Genomic DNA, 19,763 nt, shown 5'->3' with positions numbered 1-19,763 from the left:
ACTGCCATTCTTATTACCTTCGTTTGTTATGGTTTGATAAAACCTCTTCAGATATAATATTACAGTGATGGTGGTGAAAAATGAGGAGGCTCTGAAAAACACCAGTCACAATATTCTTAACTTTCAGTTTGTCTTCTTTTTTACATCAGTAAGGGTAGCTTCTTTACATCAGTAAGGGTAGCTAACGTTAGCTGTCTGACCAACCAACTTCATTAACCTACGTGTTTATGTTTCAGCTGTTCGCATATGGTCGGTTGCTAGGCAACAGACATGACAGTTGATGGTCGACTTCCATCGATGAAATTAAGATTTCCTAACTTGAGATAAGAAAAGATGCTGTAAGATAAGATTCTTAAATCAAGATAAGATTCTGTAATACGAATTTGTGAAAAATCTTATCTTGACTTATCTGAAGACAAAAAGATAAGAAGTTTCTGTAATACGGCCCCCCGCCTCCTATCTCTTTGAGAAAAGACCTAAATTGGTCAAATTACTATTTCAGAAACATATTTGAAATCACTGATAAAACGTAAAAAAAAATCCTCATACATACTTTGTAACGTTTGGCTCAATAACGCAGAATTTTTGTTTTTATTTTTTTCGGGTTGTTCTGGCTACTGCGATTGCGCAGATCCAGCGGCGTAACCATCGAGCTGATTGGCTGTTATTCCCGAAAGGCGGGGCTTTCTCCGCAGACGCTGTGTTGAGTGTTACGAGCTTTCCCGTTCATTTTTCAGACACTGACCTCTTACTTTATCACGTCTCTGGCCGACCCGACCTCCTTAGTGCTATGTTTATTGTAGTTTCATTGTGGACGTCACATTCTTAAACCGTCGCTCTGTTGTTGTACAAAATGGTAATGACCGCTCCAAGATGACGGAGCCGTTGACGTGCCTGTATGAAACAAACGCGGCTTCTATGGGCGATTCACCTCACGTTCACTGGCTGAATCCCGAATGGATGCCTACCCCTATGTAGTGCACTACGTGCGTTATGAAACTTTGGCTTCTACAAACAGTGCACGATATCTCCAGTAGGGAATTGTGCACACGTTACTGACATGTGTGCATTGTTGTGCACATGCTATACGCTGTTTGTGTGTCGGAGTCTTTATCGTAAAACTCCCAGATGAGCCAATGAATTCACATTGGACAACTAGCTGTCAAAATAAAAGGTCTGGTGAAAAATACAGCACACTTTATGCTCGTTAGAATTTTCTAAAAAACCACCTGGTTTATCTGAATAAAGTTCAGTTAGATTTAAAGTCACCTACTGTTTGTGGCTTACTCAAATCTTACACTTTTAAAAAGTACACTTTGTATCTAATATTATTATTATGTTACTAAAACCTCCCAACTCCCAATAAAGCACACATCATTATTATAAATTTACTAAAACCACTCAGTTTATCCAAATAGATGTGTCATAAAGATGTAATTTTAAGGTCTCCTCTTCCAAAGCTTTCTTCCTAAAAATGATTAAACACCTGGCAGACATGCTTTTTGATTGTAAATGACACCATTTTATATATATATATATATATATATATATACACAGTCCTGCTCACCATTATTGGCACCCCTTCCTTTTTTGCATAACCTGTACAATATCTTCAGAAATAAATGTAAATGTACCAAAGTTATATCTTCAGGATTTTTTAATTGGAGGTCCAAAGTAATACAACAAAAAAAAACATTGTTTTTCAACTTGCATGTTGCAATTTTAAAGAAGAAACAGAATAAACAGCATGTGCAGCAATAAAGGCACCCCTTGTTAATATTTGGTTGCACACCCTTTGGCTGTGATGACAGCCTCCAAACGTTTCTTGTAGCCATCTAGAAGCTTCTTGCACTTCTCAGCTGGTATTTTTTCCCACTCTTCCTTTGCAGTTTGTTCAAGCTCTTGAATGTTTGCAGGATTCTTTTTCCCAATGGCAGATTTCAACTCACCCCAAAGATTTTCAATGGGATTGAGGTCAGGACTCATTGCTGGCCATTTTAAAACAGTCCATTTTTTCCTTTTAAACCATTCCCGTGTACTTTTGGATGTGTGCTTTGGGTCATTGTCTTGCTGGAATACCCATGATCTTCGGCTCAAACCAAGTTTTCTTACACTGGGTAGGACATTTCGCTCTAAAATCTCTTGATAATTCTCTGATTTCATGATTCCTGTGATACGGTCAAGGCCTCCAGTACCAGACGCAGCAAAGCAACCCCACAGCATTATGGATCCTCCACCATGCTTAACTGTTGGTAGGGTGTTCTTTTCCTTATAAGCTTCATTGCGCCGTCTGTAAACAAGCTGTTGCTTTGCATTGCCAAAAAGCTCTATTTTTGTTTCATCTCTCCACAAAACATTGTCCCAGAATGATTGTGGTTTGTCAAGGTACTCTTTGGCAAAGATCAGTCGTTCCTTTTTATGTCTTTTCTTTAGCAATGGTTTCTTCCTTGGCCTTCGCCCATAAAGCTCTGCATGGTTTAGTGTGCGGCGTATGGTACTTGTTGAAACCATGACCCCAGACTGTTCCAGGTTGGCCTTCGGTTCTTTGGATGTTTGCCTTGGTGTTTTTTCCACCATTCGCACCAACCTTCGAAGACTTCTCTTGTCAATTTTCCTCTTTTCCCCACGTCCAGGGAGGTTCTTGACATTTCCATGCTTGGCAAACTTCTTAATAACATTGCGCACTGTTGAAACTGGGATACCAAGGTCTTTGGAGATGGCCTTATACCCTTTGGAAGTCTTGTGTTTGCTAATAATAGCACTTCTGATGTCCTCAGACAGCTCCTTTGTCTTCACCATTGTAACAAATGAACATGGCCCAACGTATGGCTTTTTAAAACCCTGAAGTCATCATTCATTGGCTAAATCATATCACATGGGCACTGAATTTGTCACAGGTGATTATCATTTGTGATTTACCACAGGTGAGTGAAAATGTGTTTCCATACTAATTTAATGTAAAGGGTGCCAATACCAGTGTCACAGCAAGCTTTAGGTTTTTTCTGTTTTTCCCTCACATTGTTTTTTGTTTTAAATTGTTGTTTATAGTTTGCTCTTTTGTTTTAAATATGAGTGCTCTATACAAAAAAACTGTTTCAGTTTATTAATTTTTTCAGGGGATATTCCACAATATGTACTTAAACTTCATGGGTGCCAATAATGATGAGCAGGACTGTATATATATATATATATATATATATATATATATATATATATATATATATGTGTGTATACATGTATACATACATACATATATATATATATATATATATATATATATATATATATATATATATATATATATAATGCTGGTGTAACATGCTTACATACATTGTTTTTTTTTTATTGAGTAGTGGAGAAAAGTGTGAGGGAGAAAAGGTTTTTGATGTATAAAATTGTACAAGTGATGCTAGAAATATTTTTTCAGCTGTTTTTGACTTCAGCTGATTTTTACAAGGCTGAAGTCAGCTTCTCATTTGCCAGCTTCTTGTTCTGCCGAAGGAGAAACTGACTTTAGCTTCGCAACTGTTTAGTGTTTGACAGTTTCTCGTTGCAGATTAAATGTATCAAGACCAGCTGGAGTGATTCTAAATGCAAATAAGTCCATTCGTCTCCAAATTTTTATGTTCGTCTTAAATCTTTCTCTTTGCCTTTTTATTTAGCTATTAGCTAGGGCGAGATTGTGGGCTGCACTGCCATGTGACCAGCAGTCTGCGTGCCAATAAATATAAAGGGTGAATTAGCAGGTGGACATTAACTCCAGCATTTAAGACCATTTATTGTTAAAACTGTGTTAAAAAAAGATCAGCAAGGCTTTATTTTACTGCAAAGGAAGATTATTTTGTTTTTACCTAAAAATATAATTCTACTGTGGAGCTGCAACAGGACAGCGAAAGAGCCGCATGTTGCCGACCGCTGACTTAGACCCATGAACACACTTTCAATTTGTACAGTTCTATATCAGATATCTGATATATATGAGTCTAAAGAAAGGAATCATATTTCCCCCCATTTCCTAAACTGAAGATACAAGAGAAGATGTGCAAAATCTGGATCAAGCAGTGTGGAAACCCACATTACCAAATAAACCTATCATAAATCAAAAGTGTGAGCGTATAAGACAGTTAAATCATTGACATGATGGCTGGACGCGTGTTTTGTGATCTGTTCACATGCACTATTTTCACACATACAAACCTTAATATTTCTCAGAGGCGGTTGTTCACGTTATTCTTTATTCCTACAGAATAAAGCACAGAAATCCAGCACCATGATCATCCGACAGGCCTCCTGACCAGAAAAATTATATCTTGCCAAGTGATAACATCTTTAATCTTTAATAGGATTTCACTTGCTAACATATGATTTTTTGTACACTGCAAAAAAATAAGAGACGATGAGGCTGGATGCAAGGGGGTTGCTTTTATTTACACCAGATTCCAGAAACTGAGTAGCATCCTAACCATAAGACCAGTGAAAACAGGCAACAGCAATAGGGTAACATATGCAATGCAAGACAAAATGACTGAGCAAACCCAGGGCTATGAATATACTGAGAGGAAACAGGACATGCTTGGGATTAATGAGAGGGCAGGGCTACAGACTACAGGCAGGTGGAGCAGAGGGGGACAAGGGGACAGGACTAGAGAGGAGACACTGACCAAAAAACAACAAAAGCACATGGCACAAGAAAACTAAAGGCACAGGACAGAAGACAAACAAAAACACGTGGCACAGAGAAACAATAAAACAAAGGATAAAACAGAAAAAGACAAAGACAGAGCAAAACAGGATGTTACAGAAGACCCCGCCTCTAAAGCGCAGCTCCTGAGGCACAGAATGAAACAGACTAAGGAAGTTGGCTCAGAGGGGAGGCTGGAAACAAGGGCTAGACAGGGAACTTACCTGGGAAACAGACAGGAAAGTCATCAAAAGACTGGACATAAGACTGGACAAAGGACTAGACTGGAGACCGGACAGGGGAACGAGCATGAAACTGGACAGTGGACTGAACGTGGGATAGGACAGGAGATGGGACAAAGAGCAGGGCAGGAGACTCGGAAGCCACGGGCAGGTCTGGAGACAATGAGACCATGGGAAGGTCTGGAGACACAGAGGCCGGCTGGTCAGGGAACTCTTGAGACTGCGAGGGATCTGTTTTGAAAGCAGACACAGGCTGAGCCACATCAATGTCCTCGGAGGCAGACAGATGCTGTGACATCCTCAGAGGCAGGCCGCTGTTTACTAGTGCTCACCAGAGCACTGGGCGACACTGTGAGGACATGCACAGGCCCACTGCTGCTCTACAGAGCACTGGATGGCGCCAGAGAGGCTGTATAAAGAAAGTCCAGAAATTTCTCTTCTACCGTGGGGAGATGTGCTCGACCACAGTGCTTTCTATGGCATTTCCGGTGCTGGGAAGAGGCTACACTTTCATCCGCATGAGCCTCGCCGGATTCTGGAGGGATTAGAGCACGGTCATTTAAAATAAGGAGGGCACAGAAGTCAGTCTGTAAGGTAGCATCCAACAGTCCACTCGGCAGCGCAGACTTAAACCGTTGCAATACCAGGTATCCCTCTTGCAGCCTGGATTCATTTCTTTCAACAAGTTCTTGCAAACTCGCTGCATCCCTGTTTGATCTTGTTTTCTGTAACGTAGGAGAAGTTGAGGCTGGATGCGTGCATTATGACACAAAACAGAGGAAAACAGAGGGCAACGTAACAATGCAGGACAAAGGGACTGAGCAAACACATCTATCTGTGTATGTATCTAAACATACACTGAGAGGAAACAAGAAACACTTATGATTAATAAGAGGGCAGGGCTACAGACTACAGGCAGGTGGAGCAGATAACAAGGGGGCAGGACGAGGGAAGAGACAGAGACCAAAACAATGACAAAAGCACATGGCACGAGAAAACAAAAGAAACATGGCAGAAGACACAAACAAAAGCAAGTAGCACAGAGAAACGACAAAACAAAGGCTGAAACAGAAAAAAAACCCAGGACAGAGCGAGACAGGAAATTACAACGATACCCTTAAGCAGTGCTCCTTTAGCCAAGGGAACTGAAGGGAATGGTTGTACCTAGGCCACATGAACTTTTCCCCTTTGGATTATTAGTTTTTTTTCTGTTAGATTTGCTTATTGTTCCTCACAGCCAGTTAATAATGGGCCTGTTACATCACCGCTGTTCCTAACAGGCTTAGACTGTTACATAAAAGAAATCATTATTCATTCACATGCTGAGAGAGAAGAGCAGTGGTTCTCAACCTGACAGTTAAGATGCATGTGAGATTTCATTTCTTACTGGGAAGAATTTGTGGAATTTCCCATTTTACTTTACTGGGAGGAACAACTTTAGAAATAGGAATTACATTTTAATGTGTTAATTCAACTGTCATGTTGAAATTGTAACTATTGTATGTTAAGAATTTATTTCTTATCAGTGACAAATGTATTAATGCCATATATGCAAATTCAATTATTAGATGTAAGACTAGAAAGTTTTACTTTTATGTGTAACATTTCAATTTAAACACTGAATTATTAGAATTTCTGAGTCTCTTTTTACTCATGACAAGTAGCACATGATCAATTTTAATTCATAACAGTAGAAATGACCTCTCGCTATTAAGAAATGACTTGCTATATGCTATACACTATATGGTTATATGCTGAAATATAATACAGTAGTACTAATCACTAGTACTATATAATTTTACTTCCTTAAACTGAATACCAAAAAAATTGTAGATTTGAAGCTAAAACACTTTTCCATGACAGTGTGTAGTAGGTCTTAGCCAAGCAGCTAATTTTGCTACATTTTGCTACCTACAGTAATACATAATGCTTCATTTAGAATGACTGAGCTACAAAACAGCTGTCACCAGTATGGAGAATATTCTCCAATAACTACATTTCTCAGGTTGTAATCCCCACACTTAGATTTTTGGGGTTTGATCACATCAGGTAAACTCCAAAAAACGTCTTTAGTGGTGTGGTAAAGGTATACTTGCAATGCTGTTTGATTAAACTATTAGTGAAGTGGATTTTATACATTGCTATTAATTAATTATTACTCTAATATTAAAGTCCATTAATTATTATGTCTCTTTATAATTTTTAATGCAACTGATTCACACCTATATTATTTTTTTCTATTCTACCATAATTTTGTCATTGTCATTACAAAGGTTCCTAAACTGCACTTCTGCCATATTTTAGATTCAGCCTTATATTAGAATGAAATAGCTGGCAGTTTCCACATTCCTCTAGCTGCTCATCTCAGTCTGATGCCCATCCTGTACGGTTTGGGTTTGAGACTGACTCCAAATACAGGAGTATAGTCTGGTTCTCCTGCATCTTCAGGCCAGAAGAACTGGAACCGGCGCAGCAGAGTGACCAAGATGAGGAAGAGCTCCATTCGAGCCAGACCTTCACCAAGACACACACGAGGCCCTACAAATACATGCAAAGCACATAGTATTCTCTGTTAGTTCATCACAGGGCTGGTCTAAAAGCTCATCCTGGACGGAAAGCAAATTTTCAAAGCAGACTAAGCTTTGATGGAGACGCAGGTTTCCAGGATTTGTTCACTCTGTTCATATGCACTGTTTAGATCTCTCACCAGCAGAAAAGGGCAGGAAGGCCTCATGCTTCTCGAACTGTCCCTGCTCATTCAGGAAGTTAGCTGGAGTGAACTCATGAGGAAACTTCCACTGGCCTTCCTCCCTCAGCACTGACAGGAGGTTTGGGATGATTAGAGTACCCTGGATCACAGAGAACGACAATGAATGAAGAAACTTAGAGAAAAGAATGTTTGGGGCTTAAATTACATAAAAGAAAGTGGAAAGAAGGAGAAATCTCCACCTTTGGGATGCTGTAGCCCATCAGTTCAGTGTCTCTTGTGGTGCAGTGGGGAACACTGAGAGGGAAGGAACTGGCGATGCGCTGAGATTCATGGATCACAGCATGTGTGTAAGGCATCTTGTGTCTGTCCTCAAAGGACGCGTGAGCTTTACCCTCCAGAACCTCGTCAATCTCCTTCTGACATCTCTCTAGAAAGATGAGAGAGACGTCTGGGATCATTACTGTCTCGTGAGGTCTATCAACAAATCAAGTGAAGTGCAATGGACATTTTCATAGGTCAAACCCTGAATGCCAGGTTTGGTCATAAGGTAGAGGAACGCTGTTAGGAGGGTGTTGGAGGTGGTTTCTGTCCCACCACCATGCAGGTCCATGATGGTTCTCACAAGATCTGCATCATTAAAGTAGGATCCATTATTTGCTCCCTGATGAACAGAAAGCCTCATCAGATAAAGTGGCCTATACAAACATTGTGTTTAAAGATGTTCTCTTCAATAAAACCAGACAAATATTCTTCACATTCACACACCTTATCAAGTTCATCCAGATAGCAGTCGACCAAGTTTTCTGGCTCTCCTGGGATTCTGGATGTCTTGTGTTTTCTCACCATGCTTGCTATCATGGCTTTGATTGCCTCAAAATGTGCAAAGGCTTTCTTAAAGGGAAGGGGCAGGGCTCTCACAATAGGAACCATATCATATATCTATGGGACAAAGACATTCATCATTAGACATTTATTTCTTTCAATTAAAACCCATTTTCCAAAGTTATTGCAACATGCTGTCAGTACAGTATGTACAGTCATTTCCATAATTATTGGCTCTCTTGGTAAAAATGTCTTTCTGGTTACTAAGCTTAATTTCAAACAGAAGAAAATGAGAAAGTTTTAACTAAAGTTTGATGTAAATTTAGTCAAAAAAATCCATTATTTATACCCCAGTGAAACCGGTCGTCATGGATGAGCTCTTAAGAGTCCCTGAAATATCTAGGGGTGCCCAAAATTGACACACGGTTTTGTTAAGAAAAGCTGTTGTAAAATTCTCTAATATTTTCAATGTGAGATTAATTTAATTAAGAACAAAGATATTTTTCAAGAAACTTTTTTTTAAAATAAACAATCAAGTTCATGTAAAAATTTGCCTCAAAGCTTGAAGCCAGAAACATGTATGTTTGTGTTAATAGTAAAACGTCACACCGTTCCCCAGGGTCCGTTGGTGACCTTTGCAAGTTCATCATAGTGGTCAAAATATTCTTGGAGGGTTTTGTCCTCGTAGTCAAGGCGAGTGCCATATAAAACCAGGTACATGATATTTGATGCAGCTTTATGAAACAAAGTTTCAGGATCGATGGAGTCTCCTATAAAAAACAATGTAAGTTCATTAATTATCTGTAATGTGGTAACAAATCACTGAATCGTTTTGCTTTCTTGTTTTTGAAGTATTGTACAGCATAATAATAATAATAATAATAATAATAATTATACCAGCACTTTTTTCCAAATGTGCAACAATGTGTTCAGTCTCTCCCAGGATCCTGTCCTCCATAGACCGCTTCCCCATGCCAAAGTTCCTCAGGGTCATGAGGGAAAAAGCGCCGATGCTCCTTCCAGGCAGGACCATAGTCAAGAAATACGACCCCTGACACATTAAACTCACATCAGTAACTCATTTCAAAGTGGAGAAGCTTTGCTTTTCTTCACCTGACAGCTGCTGTGTTTGTATGAGTAAAATACACCATGATTTTAGTATAAGAGAAATACTGATTAGCCACAATTTGTACACAGGAATTTGATCTTAGTCTGATGACTCAAATAGTTATAACTGTTTATGGACTTCACCATTTCCTTGCGTTAGATGGCTCATTAGGACGTTTTGTGGACGTCCTGAAAAGTCTGCAGCCTTGATCACCAGAGCTTCCTTCATAGCCTTGAAACCATTAAGAACCACTGCTGGTCTTCCTCCATAGTAGAGGCTGTAAACGTTCCCATAGCGCTGAGCCAACTAAAGACATACAATACAGCAAGCAGAAAAAGTAACCAGTTAATTATTTAAAAATGTACAAAAAAACCCTCTTAAATAAAGTAACCATATTTTAGATGAGTAAACAGAAACTCTGACCCAGTAAAAACTAATACAACCCATTTGCAGAATTAAGTGGGGTGTACACTGATCCTTAACATATTGAGAGAACTGTTTTCCAGAGATTTGCATTTGCATATCACATATTAACATATAAACCACAATCATATTTCTGTAAAGCTATTTTTGTAGCAGTTTTTCATCGTAATGTTTATTAACAAGAAAATGTAAATTAAAATATGCAAGTTGGTCTTTCTTTTCATTTTTGTGAGCATCATGTCTACATAAGAGTTCTATAGATGTTTGTGCTGATTAGGTCAGCATTAAAAGAGCGCAGTACTCTACCCTCTCAAAGTCTTTCAGTGGATTGTCAATGGTCAGCTCAAACAGATTCCCGAATAGGGGCACAGGCCGGGGTCCAGGAGGAAAGTTCTTGGGTCTCTGGATCCTGACGAAGAGGAAGAGAAGACAAAAGAAAATCCAAGCAAGAATGAAAGTGTCCAGCATGGTATCTGTTCTAGTTCTGCGCTCTGCTTGATTTTAGTATAAAGGTTGTTTCTTTAGTGCACCAGCTCCTTCTAAGCTGTTAGAGTGTTTTTGGAGTCTCACAAACAAGAGAGAGAGTCTGGTCCTTTTCACCACAGATATATACAAACATAGATGCTGCTGTCTGTTGTTCTCAGTCCTGGTGATATCAGAGATCAGATATCAGAGCTTGATCACTTCCTCCTCCTCCCATTATACCAAAACCACGACAACCGCCAGAGGGCACCCGCGAGAGAGTCCTACATGAATGGGAGTGAATAGAGTTAAATGGCTAAAATCAAAGTTTAAATAGTTTCTCAGTCGCTGTCCAAAACCTTCATTTAATTTCAAAAAGTATAAGGATGTTTTTCAATAATAAAGCAAGGAAAACCGACCTGTATGTTTCCCTTTTTCTACAGTAAACAGGTTTTAGGCAGTAGGACGCTAGCATTACTGCTACCGAGTGCTGATTGGTCAGCATCACTGCTACTGAGTGCTGATTGGTTGGTGAGCTGATGAGCTGAGTTAACATGATGCAGCAGTTTAAAGTTCTCAACCCTTTCCACCCCAAAGCCCACCTGTTTATAACTATAAGCAGCTCACAGAAAAATAAAAATCAATGTTTTTAATAGTTTTTTTTTCTTAGTTTGCTGACACTGAAAACCTGTGAATGAGGGCCTGAAAAAGATCAGATTGTCTATTTCAGTTCAATCACAGAAACCAAAATTTGCAGTTATGTTAAAAAAACTTTATAGGTTAAAAAACATGTTTGTAGAGGCGACAAAAGGCCCCCTGATGCAGATGTAGATGTGATTTATTTGTACGTCTCTGTTAATATTTATATTAGTCATAATTTGGAAAGGTTTGATTCCTTGAATTTTAATATTTAGGTGTAAGTTCATCTTTTTTCTACTTATGTATTCATGACTTAATTTATGACTTCTCCTGAGTACAGGCCTGCAAACCACTAGAGGATGCTTCACAGCCCACTGGTGGTCCGCGGCCCACAGGTTGAGAAACCCTGCTATAACTGGAGTTAAAAAGCGCTCAAAAATATAAAGGCAGTGTTAAAATGTTTTGTGCTGTACTGTGTTCGGTGTATTCTTCTATATAGAAAATGTTTAAGCATTTACAAACTATGATTTTGCTCAAATGCTCCATATTATTGCCCTCTAGCGTTTGATTCCTCTCTACACATTCGAGGCATTTTGGCATCTGTCATATTGGGGCAGTCAAGATTTGCTTGTAAACAAATCCACGTGTATGGAGATATGATGGGTTTGCTTTATTAAATCGCCGGTAATTTGCTTAATACTCAAACAATTTTCACCAAATTTGTTTTGTTATAATGGTCAGACAGTTCTGCATGTTGATGATTAGATGGTGTTATATTTGTAAAGTGCTTCCAACAGCTGGCCATACTGTCAGAATTTAAATAAGGAAGCTGAGAGACGTGACCTAGAGAAGTGGTATTCAGATTTACATTTGTGTATTTATCTGATGTTTATAGGTGGAGGCACGGTCCGTGAGGAAATATAAAACATGTTTATGATCTAAATAAAAGTGACATGTTTTCTCTTTGTCATTAATGCAAAAACAGGCAATTTTAAGTCCAGAGTTCAATCTGACAGTGCCAAGGAGACGATTATATGTATGTAGGGAGTGCTAATAAATTAAAGATTGAGCTAAGTTGCACGGATTGCAAGCATGCTTTTTTCCCTGTTTCACAAATGAGAGCAGGAAGCCTGGCATATGAAACGAATAGAGAAAATTACAACAGTAGGTGCTCTCTTCATCAAACACATCAGCATCTTTATACATGACTATAGCACAAACATAAATGTTAATCGCTCCGTTCTCCCTATTATATAAGCCTACTCAAAGTCCACGTAGGAAATTCTGCTCACTAGGCGACCATCTTTGCAACGCCACTGGGCAGTTATTTCCAGCCATGCAAGACCGGGGGCCATATTACAGAAACTTCTTAAGTCTGAAATCTTATCTTATATGCTTAGTCACCATGACAACTTTAGTTAGGACTGAATTTAGGATAGAAGCCATTACAGAACAACAGTTCCTAAGTTCATAATCTTAACTTTCAGTTTGTCACGCTTTAGTTTTATTTGACCTTCTTTACATCAGTAAGGGTAGCTAACGTTAGCTGTCTGACCAACCAACTTCATTACGTGTTTGTGTTTCAGCTGTGCGTGTATGGTCGGTTGCTAGGCAACAGACACGACAGTTGAAGGAAATTAAGATTTCCTAACCTGAGATAAGAAAAGATGCTGTAAGATAAGATTCTTAAATCAAGATAAGATTCTGTAATACGAATTTGTGAAAAATCTTATCTTGACTTATCTTAAATTAAGACAAAAAGATAAGAAGTTTCTGTAATACGGCCCCCCGCCTCCTATCTCTTTGAGAAAAGACCTAAATTGGTCAAATTACTATTTCAGAAACATATTTGAAATCACTGATAAAACGTAAAAAAAAATCCTCATACATACTTTGTAACGTTTGGCTCAATAACGCAGAATTTTTGTTTTTATTTTTTTCGGGTTGTTCTGGCTACTGCGATTGCGCAGATCCAGCGGCGTAACCATCGAGCTGATTGGCTGTTATTCCCGAAAGGCGGGGCTTTCTCCGCAGACGCTGGGTTGAGTGTTACGAGCTTTCCCGTTCATTTTTCAGACACTGACCTCTTACTTTATAACGTCTCTGGCCGACCCGACCTCCTTAGTGCTATGTTTATTGTAGTTTCATTGCGGACGTCACCTTCTTAAACCGTCGCTCTGTTGTTGTACAAAATGGTAATGACCGCTCCAAGATGACGGAGCCGTGGACGTGCCTGTATGAAACAAACGCGGCTTCTATGGGCGATTCACCTCACGTTCACTGGCTGAATCCAGTGAATCACTGCCTACCCCCTGTGTAGTGCACTACGTGCGTTATGAAACTTTGGCTTCTACAAACAGTGCACGATATGTCCAGTAGGGAATTGTGCACACGTTACTGACATGTGTGCATTGTTGTGCACATGCTATACGCTGTTTGTGTGTCGGAGTCTTTATCGTAAAATTTAATGGTGGAGGGAGTAGAGAACCATTTGAGATTCAACTTGACTCCCTGATGAGCCAATGAATTCACACTGCGCAACTAGCTGTCAAAATAAAAAGGTCTGGTGAAAAATACAGCACACTCGTTATTAGAATTTTCCAAAAACCACCTGATTTATCTGAATAAAGTTCAGTTAGATTTAAAGTCACCTACTGTTTGTGGCTTACTCAAATCTTACACTTTTAAAAAGTACACTTTGTATCTAATATTATTATTGTTACTAAAACCTCCCAGTTTATCTGAAGAACAGTGTAAAAGCTTACCCAGTACTTATACTGTTAAAAAAGCACACATCATTATTACCATATCATTATTATAAATTTACTAAAACCACTCAGTTTATTCAAATAGATGTGTCATAAAGACTGCCCAATTTATCTCAGTAGATAAGTATATCTAGTATATAGTAATTCTAAGGCCTCCTCTTCCAAAGCTTTCTAATAAAATTAATATCTGCCAATTAGCAATTTCTTCCTAAAAACGATTAAAGCAAACCTCTGCTCATCAAAGCTGGTGTAACATGCTAAGCGTTGCTTACATACATTGTTTTTTTTTATTGAGTAGTGGAGAAAAGTGTGAGGGAGAAAAGGTTTTTGATGGATGAAATTGTACAAGTGATGCTAGAAATATTTTTTCAGCTGTTTTTAAAAAGTTATGTAGGCAGAGAAAATGTTCATTTTGGCAGTAACATGTCTCAGTATGTGCTAATGTACTAGTACAAGCTAAAAAAATACACAATAAATGAAAGTGCAGACTTACTTTGTCCTGCTTTAAGTTATAGCTCAGCTATAGTCGCTTTTCTCGCGTCTCTGGCAGGAAACATTTCCACAAAAGTAGAACAGTTTTTTGTAAAACGTCTGTCAAAGTTTGATTTTTACAAGGCTGAAGTCAGCTTCTCATTTGCCAGCTTCTTGTTCCAAGCTTCGAACAAGAAGCTGCCAAAGGAGAAACTGACTTTAGTTTCTTGTTGCAGATTAAACATATCAAGACCAGCTGGAGTGATTCTAAATGCAAATAAGTCCATTCATCTCCAAATTATCATGTTCGTCTTAAATCTTTCTCTTTGCCTTTTTATTTAACTACTAGCGGGGCGAGATTGTTGGCTGCACTGCTATGTGACCAGCTGTCTGTGCGCAAACCTTCAGGGATAAAGGGTGAATTAGCAGGTGGACATTAACTCCAGCATTTAAGACCATTTATTGTTAAAACTGTGTTAAAAAAAGATCAGCAAGGCTTTATTTTACTGCAAAGGAAGATTATTTTGTTTTTACCTAAAAATATAATTCTACTGTGGAGCTGCAACAGGACAGCGAAAGAGCCGCATGTTGCCGACCACTGACTTAGACCCATGAACACACTTTCCATTTGTACAGTTCTGTATCAGATATCTGATATATATGAGTCTAAAGAAAGGAATCATATTTCCCCCCCATTTCATAAACTAAAGATACAAGAGAAGATGTGCAAAATCTGGATCAAGCAGTCTGGAAACCCACATTACCAAATAAACCTATCATAAATCAAAAGTGTGAGCGTATAAGACAGTTAAATCATTGACATGATGGCTGGACGCGTGTTTTGTGATCTGTTCACATGCACTATTTTCACACATACAAACCTTAATATTTCTCAGAGGCGGTTGTTCACGTTATTCTTTATTCCTACAGAATAAAGCACAGAAATCCAGCACCATGATCATCCGACAGGCCTCCTGACCAGAAAAATTATATCTTGCCAAGTGATAACATCTTTAATCTTTAATAGGATTTCACTTGCTAACATATGATTTTTTGTACACTGCAAAAAAATAAAAGACGGTGAGACTGGATGCAGGGGGGTTGCTTTTATTTAAACCAGATTCCAGAAACTGAGTAGCATCCTAACCATAAGACCAGTGAAAACAGGCAACAGCAATAGGGTAACGTATGCAATGCAAGACAAAATGACTGAGCAAACCCAGGGCTATGAATATACTGAGAGGAAACAGGACATGCTTGGGATTAATGAGAGGGCAGGGCTACAGACTACAGGCAGGTGGAGTAGATGAAAAGGGGACAGGATTAGAGAAGAGACACTGACCAAAAAACAACAAAAGCACATGGCACAAGAAAACTAAGGACAGAAGACAAACAAAAACAAGTGGCACAGAAAAACTATAAAACAAGGACAAAACAGAAAAAGACAAAGACAGAGCAAAACAGGATATTACAGAAGACCCCGCCTCTAAAGTGCAGCTCCTGAGGCGCAGAATGAAACACACTAAGGAAGTTGGCTCAGAGGGGAGGCTGGAAACAAGGGCTAGACAGGGAACTTACCTGGGAAACAGACAGGAAAGTCATCAAAAGACTGGACATAAGACTGGACAAAGGACTAGACTGGAGACCGGACAGGGGAACGAGCATGAAACTGGACAGTGGACTGAACGTGGGATAGGACAGGAGATGGGACAAAGAGCAGGGCAGGAGACTCGGAAGCCACAGGCAGGTCTGGACACAATGAGACCATGGGAAGGTCTGGAGACACAGAGGCCAGCTGGTCAGGGAACTCTTGAGACTGCGGGGGGTCTGTTTTGAAAGCAGACACAGGCTGAGCCACACCGACGTCCTCGGAGCAAGACAGTTGCTGTGACATCCTCAGAGGCAGGCCGCTGTTTACTAGTGCTCACCAGAGCACTGGGCGACACTGTGAGGACATGCACAGGCCCACTGCTGCTCTACAGAGCACTGGACGGCGCCAGAGAGGCTGTATAAAGAAAGTCCAGAAATTTCTCTTCTATCGTGGGGAGATGTGCTCGACCACAGTGCTTTCTATGGCATTTCCGGTGCTGGGAAGAGGCTACACTTTCATCCGCATGAGCCTCGCCGGATTCTGGAGGGATTAGAGCACGGTCATTCAAAATAAGGAGGGCGTAGAAGTCAGTCTGTAAGGTAGCATCCAACAGTCCACTTGGCAGCGCAGGCTTAAACTGTTGCAATACCAGGTATCCCTCTTGCAGCCTGGATTCATTTCTTTCAACAAGTTCTTGCAAACTCGCTGCATCCCTGTTTGATCTTGTTTTCTGTAACGTAGGAGAAGTTGAGGCTGGATGCGTCTATTATGACACAAAACAGAGGAAAACAGAGGGCAACGCAACAATGCAAGACAAAGGGACTGAGCAAACACATCTATCTGTGTATGTATCTATACATACACTGAGAGGAAACAAGAAACACTTAGGATTAATAAGAGGGCAGGGCTACAGACTACAGGCAGGTGGAGCAGATAACAAGGGGGCAGGACGAGGGAAGAGACACAGACCAAAACAATGATAAAAGCACATGGCACGAGAAAACAAAAGAAACATGATAGAAGACATAAACAAAAGCAAGTAGCACAGAGAAACAACAAAACAAAGGCTGAAACAGAAAAAAGACAAGGACAGAGCAAGACAGGAAATTACAACGATACCCTTAAGCAGTGCTCCTTTAGCCAAGGGAACTGAAGGGAATGGTTGTACCTAGGCCACATGAACTTTTTCCCCTTTGGATTATTAGTTTTTTTCTCTGTTAGATTTGCTTATTGTTCCTCACAGCCAGTTAATAATGAGCCTGTTACATCACCGCTGTTCCTAACAGACTTAGACTGTTACATAAAAGAAATCATTATTCATTCACATGCTGAGAGGTTCTCAACCTGACAGTTAAGATGCATGTGAGATTTCATTTCTTACTGGGAAGAATTTGTGGAATTTCCCATTTTACTTTACTGGGAGGAACAACTTTAGAAATAGGAATTACATTTTAATGTGTTAATTCAACTGTCATGTTGAAATTGTAACTATTGTATGTTAAGAATTTATTTCTTATCAGTGACAAATGTATTAATGCCATATAAGCAAATTTAATTATTAGATGTAAGACTAGAAAGTTTTACTTTTATGTGTAACATTTCAATTTAAACACTGAATTATTAGAATTTCTGAGTCTCTTTTTACTCATGACAAGTAGCACATGATCAATTTTAATTCATAACAGTAGAAATGACCTCTCGCTATTAAGAAATGACTTGCTATATGCTATACACTATATGGTTATATGCTGAAATATAATACAGTAGTACTAATCACTAGTACTATATAATTTTACTTCCTTAAACTGAATACCAAAAAAATTGTAGATTTGAAGCTAAAACACTTTTCCATGACAGTGTGTAGTAGGTCTTAGCCAAGCAGCTAATTTTGCTACATTTTGCTACCTACAGTAATACATAATGCTTCATTTAGAATGACTGAGCTACAAAACAGCTGTCACCAGTATGGAGAATATTCTCCAATAACTACATTTCTCAGGTTGTAATCCCCACACTTAGATTTTTGGGGTTTTGCAGCTCGAAGAGCCATTTGATCACATCAGGTAAACTCCAAAAAACGTCTTTAGTGGTGTGGTAAAGGTATACTTGCAATGCTGTTTGATTAAACTATTAGTGAAGTGGATTTTATACATTGCTATTAATTAATTATTACTCTAATATTAAAGTCCATTAATTGTTATGTCTCTTTATAATTTTTAATGCAACTGATTCACACCTATATTATTTTTTTCTATTCTACCATAATTTTGTCATTGTCATTACAAAGGTTCCTAAACTGCACTTCTGCCATATTTTAGATTCAGCCTTATATTAGAATGAAATAGCTGGCAGTTTCCACATTCCTCTAGCTGCTCATCTCAGTCTGATGCCCATCCTGTACGGTTTGGGTTTGAGACTGACTCCAAATACAGGAGTATAGTCTGGTTCTCCTGCATCTTCAGGCCAGAAGAACTGGAACCGGCGCAGCAGAGTGACCAAGATGAGGAAGAGCTCCATTCGAGCCAGACCTTCACCAAGACACACACGAGGCCCTACAAATACATGCAAAGCACATAGTATTCTCTGTTAGTTCATCACAGGGCTGGTCTAAAAGCTCCTCCTGGACGGAAAGCAAATTTTCAAAGCAGACTAAGCTTTGATGGAGACGCAGGTTTCCAGGATTTGTTCACTCTGTTCATATGCACTGTTTAGATCTCTCACCAGCAGAAAAGGGCAGGAAGGCCTCATGCTTCTCAAACTGTCCCTGCTCATTCAGGAAGTTAGCTGGAGTGAACTCATGAGGAAACTTCCACTGGCCTTCCTCCCTCAGCACTGACAGGAGGTTTGGGATGATTAGAGTACCCTGGATCACAGAGAACGACAATGAATGAAGAAACTTAGAGAAAAGAATGTTTGGGGCTTAAATTACATAAAAGAAAGTGGAAAGAAGGAGAAATCTCCACCTTTGGGATGCTGTAGCCCATCAGTTCAGTGTCTCTTGTGGTGCAGTGGGGAACACTGAGAGGGAAGGAACTGGCGATGCGCTGAGATTCATGGATCACAGCATGTGTGTAAGGCATCTTGTGTCTGTCCTCAAAGGACGCGTGAGCTTTACCCTCCAGAACCTCGTCAATCTCCTTCTGACATCTCTCTAGAAAGATGAGAGAGACGTCTGGGATCATTACTGTCTCGTGAGGTCTATCAACAAATCAAGTGAAGTGCAATGGACATTTTCATAGGTCAAACCCTGAATGCCAGGTTTGGTCATAAGGTAGAGGAACGCTGTTAGGAGGGTGTTGGAGGTGGTTTCTGTCCCACCACCATGCAGGTCCATGATGGTTCTCACAAGATCTGCATCATTAAAGTAGGATCCATTATTTGCTCCCTGATGAACAGAAAGCCTCATCAGATAAAGTGGCCTATACAAACATTGTGTTTAAAGATGTTCTCTTCAATAAAACCAGACAAATATTCTTCACATTCACACACCTTATCAAGTTCATCCAGATAGCAGTCGACCAAGTTTTCTGGCTCTCCTGGGATTCTGGATGTCTTGTGTTTTCTCACCATGCTTGCTATCATGGCTTTGATTGCCTCAAAATGTGCAAAGGCTTTCTTAAAGGGAAGGGGCAGGGCTCTCACAATAGGAACCATATCATATATCTATGGGACAAAGACATTCATCATTAGACATTTATTTCTTTCAATTAAAACCCATTTTCCAAAGTTATTGCAACATGCTGTCAGTACAGTATGTACAGTCATTTCCATAATTATTGGCTCTCTTGGTAAAAATGTCTTTCTGGTTACTAAGCTTAATTTCAAACAGAAGAAAATGAGAAAGTT

At 39.4% G+C, this 19,763-nt stretch overlaps 2 protein-coding genes across 2 annotated transcripts in view; both read right to left on the bottom strand.

The window, feature by feature from the left end:
- Window positions 1-4,407: 4,407 nt before the first annotated feature.
- On the bottom strand, window positions 4,408-10,679 carry LOC118806693 (cytochrome P450 2F2-like). The gene is given in 10 exon segments (XM_036568207.1): window positions 4,408-7,461; window positions 7,631-7,772; window positions 7,873-8,060; window positions 8,156-8,294; window positions 8,399-8,572; window positions 9,065-9,225; window positions 9,353-9,458; window positions 9,460-9,506; window positions 9,707-9,869; window positions 10,293-10,679. Coding segments are annotated over 10 exon segments (1,461 nt in total). The 5' UTR covers window positions 10,455-10,679; the 3' UTR covers window positions 4,408-7,282.
- The window catches only part of LOC118806694 (cytochrome P450 2F2-like), a 31,288-nt gene continuing 15,932 nt past the window's right edge, over window positions 4,408-19,763 (bottom strand). The window contains exons 6-11 of the mRNA XM_036568208.1: window positions 19,407-19,580; window positions 19,164-19,302; window positions 18,881-19,068; window positions 18,639-18,780; window positions 17,262-18,469; window positions 4,408-6,273 (exon numbers count right to left, since the gene is read on the bottom strand). Of these exons, the coding sequence (XP_036424101.1) occupies window positions 18,291-18,469; window positions 18,639-18,780; window positions 18,881-19,068; window positions 19,164-19,302; window positions 19,407-19,580 (822 nt within the window). The 3' untranslated portion in view covers window positions 4,408-6,273; window positions 17,262-18,290. The remainder of the gene's footprint in view (window positions 6,274-17,261; window positions 18,470-18,638; window positions 18,781-18,880; window positions 19,069-19,163; window positions 19,303-19,406; window positions 19,581-19,763) is intronic.

The sequence above is a fragment of the Colossoma macropomum genome, unplaced genomic scaffold (genome assembly GCF_904425465.1).
Source record: "Colossoma macropomum unplaced genomic scaffold, Colossoma_macropomum, whole genome shotgun sequence".
Taxonomy (NCBI): Eukaryota; Metazoa; Chordata; class Actinopteri; order Characiformes; family Serrasalmidae; genus Colossoma; species Colossoma macropomum.
The sequence above is the reverse complement of the archived record's forward strand: the minus strand, read 5'-3'. Positions and strand labels throughout refer to the sequence as shown.